Source organism: Austrofundulus limnaeus, unplaced genomic scaffold (genome assembly GCF_001266775.1).
Source record: "Austrofundulus limnaeus strain Quisiro unplaced genomic scaffold, Austrofundulus_limnaeus-1.0 Scaffold329, whole genome shotgun sequence".
NCBI lineage: Eukaryota > Metazoa > Chordata > Actinopteri > Cyprinodontiformes > Rivulidae > Austrofundulus > Austrofundulus limnaeus.
This window is the reverse complement of record NW_013952731.1, coordinates 35,011-41,352: the sequence shown is the minus strand read 5'-3', so window position 1 is coordinate 41,352 and position 6,342 is coordinate 35,011. Positions and strand designations below refer to the sequence as shown.

The window sequence follows — 6,342 nt, the reverse complement described above, 5'->3', positions numbered from 1 at the left end:
GTTCGTATCTGGAAAAAATCTTAGAATACGAAAACATTGGTGAATGCCACAAATTCTCCTAAATCACTCGTACGCACAACTTAAGAACAGATCTGTGTGTACGAACGGTTCTTGCATGAGGCCCATTGTGAGTAGCTGGACAGAGAGTGCAGTCCAACTTGAGCTGTTTTACTGTTGCCACTGTCATCTGGACATTTAGACTGGAGCACAGGTTTGTAACCAATATTTATTTCACAGTGTAGTACACCCACAGTGTATCAGTTGGTGACACCTGTTTACTTCATGAATGGCTGATGTCATACACTAACTGTACAAGTTCCCTCTACAGTTTACTCTACTGAGGAGAAAATATCTTTAGGCTGCATTGTACAAGCCTTGTATCTATAAAYATATCTGTTGTGCATTTGTTGCACAACAGATATAGATATATATATAGATATATTTGTGACTCGTCAACAGACAACATGAGTCACATATTAAAATGTTGATCTTTTAAGACTTATCATTGACATTCCACAGCTGTATTTGAGTTCATATATTGTCACCTGGTGGATAAGTGACACACATTTGAACAAAATGTGTGACAGCTTTCACCCTCAGCTGATGACAATAACAGTGATCAACAAGATTTATAGACCTCAGTTAGTGCTTCTAAATTTAAACTATAAATTTAGCAAGTGCTAATCCACTAATACATTTTAAAATTAGCAAAAGCCCTAAAGCACTAATCAGGAAATTAGTTCCCCTATTAGTGCTTTAGGGGAACTGTGCCCACCACTACTAATTTGCAAAACTGTGTTTCAGCAGTTGTTAAAAACAGTAATCAGAAGCTGGCACCAGCAAATTAAAAGGAGACTATTCATTTGTGTTAGCATCGGAGAGGCTGTATGATATTAACGCCAGCTTATCTTTGCTAGCTACTAGCCTCTACAATGTTAATGCCAGCTTATCTATGCTAGTTGCTAGCCACTACAATGCTAACGCCAGCTTATCTATGCTAGTTGCTAGCCACTACAATGCTAACGCCAGCTTATCTATGCTAGTTGCTAGCCTTTACAAAACTAATGCCAGCATATCTATGCTAGTGCTAGCCTCTAGAATGTAATGCCAGCTTATCCATGCTAGTTGCTAGCCTTTATAATCCTTACGCCAACTTATCCATGGTAGACGCTAGCCTCTCCAATGCTAACGCAAATGAATATTCTCTTTTTCATTTGCCAGCATCGGCCTCTCAGTTACCAGGGCCTGTTATCATTGTTATTAATGAGATCAACAGCTGGCTGCTACAACGATGTGGCAACCACTGGTTGCACTGCAGTATAGTCTTAATTTTGGCCCYCATACTGCACCATAAAAAACAAATGTGTTGGATTTACTTAAACAAATGTCAACTAGTTACCATTAATTAAGTTGAGTAAATGTACTTTTTTTTTCAATTTACTTTAAAAGTAAATGAAACTTAATTCAGTTGAGTGGAACCCGTTGCTATAATTTGTTAAAGTAAATCCAACACATCTCCCAGCGTGTCACTCCCTGACAACACAATGAGCGTGTAAACTGTGCGAAGGCTGTTTGTTKAAGCTGAAACCGAATTGTTAAAATTTAAACATGGGGGAAAAGGCTGGACTTCCCTTTATCAGCTATATGTTTGTTTTAGAGTTTTTWAAAAGTTTTATTGATGAACTACACAGGAATTGAATGGACAGACTCCTGTAGACCTGCCAGACCTCCTGCAGCCTGATGTGTCCTTCAAATCTAATCAGTATGCATTTTGCACACTATTGTGATTCGTTTCCCATCCAAGTCATCTCAGTTTTGCCATGCTTCTCCTCCTGCATACTTTGTCCTAGAGCTGCCATTGTAATTTATATCTGTAAAGCYCCTGTGCCAAATGATGGCTATGCTTTTTGGTGCCTGTAAAACTTAGTTTATGAAATGTTAATGTTTAATGAATTATAATGGCAGTCAACAGAGCCTTGTATTGGTCCAATACTGCCCCATGCTGTACTCAACTTGGTACTGCACCATAGTTTAATATTTCAACTCAATAGTTCACTGTTTACAGTACAGTACAGTATAGATGTTTTACTATAATATTGTCTTAATACTGCTCGATTGTTGTAATATTATGCATTTTGTGTAAATAATTGTATTGGCAATGTAGCCTCTTTCTGCACACATCCAAACCAACCCCTGCCACCATCTTCTGCCACAGCTCCATTGGTCTAATGGTCTATATCATGGACTTACATGTGGGAGATCAGGGTTCAAAACCCAGCTAATGCAACTTTAACAAAAAGTCTCTTCAAATTTCATATTGTCACACAATTACCTTAATTACAAACACCTGCTGACGTGACAGGCACAAGCTGGTATAGAAAATACATTTGAACTTGGTCAAAGTTCCTTCTGCAAGTCCAATGCTGCAGGCAAAGCCATGCTGCAATGACATGCTACATGGCAATGCACACTTGTTTTTACATCGTAAAAAACCCATGTCCAGTGATCATTGTTCTTCAGTTGTCCTGAGGTCCAGGCTGGTCCACAGAGGTGAGGTCTTAATACAACTTGATTTGACACTGTTGCAGAACTTGAAGGATTTTATTTTATGTCCAATATTTATAAGTGTTCTTGTTGTCGTGTTTTTTTATATTTGGTTTTATTTTTTTAGCTATTTGCTGTTGTGCAGCTCTTTGGCTGAGGCAGATGTTTTTAAATATGAATACACCTGATTTGACTTGAAAACAAGCAGAACGCAAGCTAAAACAAATTGAATAGCAGCTAAAACCTAAAATTAGCAAGACTGACTAAAAGCTAAAATGAACAAAACACAAGCTAAACAGGTAGCAAAATGCTGTCTTGAAACAGATTTCAGAGAAAAACTTGTCAAAGATCTGAAGGGAACCCAGTGCATACAGAGACTTCTTCTTTCTTGTTAAATGTTAAATATTGTGAAAAGTAGGGCTGACACAAACGATTATTTTTATAATCGATTAATCACCGATTATTTATTCGATTAGTCGACTAATCGGATCATACGTTAACTGAATATAAAACATAGAGCTTATCACGTCAGAATGCAGCTGCTATTATATAACCATGGTTAGATTTTAGCTATATGCTAACTAAAAATAATTGCTGTGGAAGGTAAGTTCTGCTCTGCAGATATTGCACAGGTTTCTCTTTCATTTTCTTAAAATGATCCCACACTTTGAGCTCTGTTGCTGGGTAGCCATGATACCAGAGCCTGTCTGTATAATGTCTTGTGACGTCCACGGCCTACCCCAGTTACCACTACTGTGCATGTGTGTCAAGGACAGAAAGGCAGACGTGGCAGTGGAAGGTGTCAAAGCAGTTTGGAGACAAAAACAAAGTAAAGAACAACAACAAAAAAAGAAAACGATTAATCGATTATTAAATTAGTCATCGATTATTTTAATAATCGATTAGTCGTCGATTAATCGTGGCAGCCCTAGTGAAAAGTATAAAAGTTATAAATACCAAACGTTATAGTCCGCCGTTCCTGACTAAGCTAAACGTTGTCATTAAGTATGCAGAAGTAATGCTAGCAGAAGAAAGAAAAATGTAAATGCTGAGCCAGCATTTCCTGGCAATAAACCTTAACCTGTGCAAAAGCAAATATAGGAAAAAAAAACCTTGAACTGCAAAAGTTAAGTTACAGACGCCTTTGGCTGTCATGCCTGCAGTGTTTTATGTAGAAGCTGCAAAACAAATAAGAAAATGTTTAATTCTAAGTTTGAACAGATTTTTTTAGCTAAGCTGCTGTCAGAGATTTTAGAGAAAACTATAAATCCTACATAAAACTGTGTTTTATATGAAGCACTTTAATAAAAGCTGATTAAATCTCATTATTCACTGGTTTCACACAGTGAGCAGCACTAAGCACCTTGTAGAAATGAGCACTCAGCCAATCAGGAGCTAACAGGGCGCGTGGAGCTGCTGGAGGCGCATCTCCTCGGGTTTTGTTCGTACAGACTCGGGGAGCCTGAAAGCCTGCGGGAAGGTGGCAGTTTGTGTGCCTCACCGTAGATCATTGCCAGCCCGGTCTCGTGAAGGAACCGGACCCGCCTGTGTTTGAAGAGCCATATGGTGAGGATGGTCAGAGTCAGCAGCAGGATGAATGTCAGCAGGTTGACGCTGTCCTGTCGGTGACTTTCCTCTGCCTCCTTCTCCGTGATAAGTTCCTCCATTCCTCCTCCTCTGCCGTCCTCCGCCCTCAGTCCTCCTGACACCGACATCAGGACGATCCACACGGGCACCGTCATCCTACCCGGAGCGGCTCCGGCTCCGTACAGACACTCCATTGGGCTTTTAGGAGGAGGAGGAGGATGCAGCCAAGAGCACACGCAGCTGCTCTGCCATGTCACTGCTGGAAGAAACACACAGAGCCGAGGGGAAGCCACAGACACGAGCTCAACCTTTTAAAGGTACACGAGGCWCATCAGGAGAGCGGATTGGTCCGGAATGACGAAGCTGAAGCCCCGGAGTCACCGTCCTCACATTCTGATGAGTCTGCACTTCTGAGCGGCTCCGAAAAACAGGAAACTTTGGCTGCAAACGAGCCGAGGAGCAAATATCCTGCAGGGGCGTCGGGAGGCGGGGAGGAGTGGGGGCGTTGGCCCTTTGCTGCCCCCTCAGGTGTTTGCATAGCTTCAACCCATCTCACACAAAGCTGGGATGTTGTGGGAAACAGACCGCAACAATTTAGGTAATCACTGCTGTAGAGCATGACGGCTGTGTGCTCTTTCTCTGCAACATTTCACGATTCATTCAGTTAACCCTGTGGTCCTTCTTGGACTGTTTAGGCCCGTTTGCCCTTTTTATTCATTTGGGAAAGTAGTTCCAGCACTGAGATTAAAATAAGTTACACTTGTCACACAAAATGTTCAAACACCACATTTTTTTCATATCCCCCTCATTTTTAAAACAAGTTATTGTTGATAATCATTGAGGAACATAAGACAGGACAGTTAAATAATCACCTCAAATCAAATGAGCTGTTGAGAAGTTTCAGTCTGGTTTTCGCTCTTCACACTCCACCAAACAGCTTTAATCTGGGCCACCAACAACCTGTTGATGGCAGCAGATGCAGGCTCACTGTCTCTTTTAATCCTTCTTGACCTGTCCTCAGCATTTGACACTACTGACCACAACATCCTCCTCAACCGTCTCTCACAAACTATTGGACGTCATGATACTGTCCTTGACTGGTTCCGGTCCTACCATTCTGACAGAACTGAATATGTTGCCATCGGAGAAGCCAAATCAAAGACTCATACGGTCACTTGTGGAGTTCCTCAGGGGTCAGTTCTTGGTCCTACTCTCTTCACATTATATACATCCTGCCTCTGGGACAAGTCATCAGCCGCCATGGAGTCCCTCCATTGTCGAGGCGGCTTCCCTGAGCTGTGGCCGTAAGGTTGTCGGTGCTTGTTGTGGTGGCAGAAGAAGCACAGAAGAAGGAGTCCTATTGGGTCTTTTTGGCCTGTGGGACTCCAAAAGCAGCCGATAGGTGTCGGCAGTCCAAGCGGATTGCGGCTGGAGTGGTCGCTGAGGCAATAACTCGGGCATGGGAGGAGTTCGGAGAGGCCATGGAAAAAGACTTCCGTTGACTTCGAGGCAATTCTGGTCCACCATCCGGCATCTCAGGGGTGGAAAGAGGTTCGCCACCAACACTATTTATGGTGGGGATGGTGTGCTGCTGACCTCAACTCGAGACGTTGTGGGTCGGCGGGCAGAATACTTTGAAGACCTCCACARTCCGACACATCTTCCCACGAGGAAGCAGAGCCTGGGCACCCTGGGGCGGACTCTCCCACCCCTGATATGTCTCTGTGACTCTAAAGAAACGGACGATATGTGGAAAGGTCTGTGCTGCAAATCAGTAATGTGATGAAGTGATGACATCTGGTCGTGCAGCCAGCAATTTGTGGGATTAAACAAGAATAAACAGATTACTGAGGGGAGATCAATGATAAGTCAGTCATTTTGTATTTACTTTAAAAAAATCTGCTGACCACAAAAAGATTAGTTAAACTGAGCTACCGTAATTCATCATGTCTTTAAAACAGGCAGATGTTTGTTAAATATTTAATGTGTTAAGGCCTCGGGCCAACTGAGTTCTGATCCAAGTCTCTTCGATGCTCGCTTCATYTCTGAAAGCTCACGTCTCTGCGGGACGTGGTCGTCTCCACATTTGATTTATGAAAATCCAGACGGAGAGTAAAGATGGACTGGTCTGTGAAAGAGTTTATTGACTTTTAAACCTGTCCTGTGTGCAGATCCCTCTGATTCTTGAAATCTTTTGATGATATTATAAAA

General features: G+C 42.1%; 1 protein-coding gene across 2 annotated transcripts in view; it reads right to left on the bottom strand.

Moving 5' to 3' along the window:
- Window positions 1-5,384, bottom strand: part of slc9a7 (solute carrier family 9 member 7) — a 61,440-nt gene extending 56,056 nt beyond the window's left edge. Inside the window, exon 1 of one of the 2 annotated variants that reach the window (XM_014022415.1) lies at window positions 4,046-5,384. In XM_014022415.1, the coding sequence (XP_013877869.1) occupies window positions 4,046-4,325 (280 nt within the window). In that variant the 5' untranslated portion in view covers window positions 4,326-5,384. The remainder of the gene's footprint in view (window positions 1-4,045) is intronic. The other variant, XM_014022416.1, reaches the window with a different exon arrangement.
- Between the last annotated feature and the right edge of the window lie 958 nt (window positions 5,385-6,342).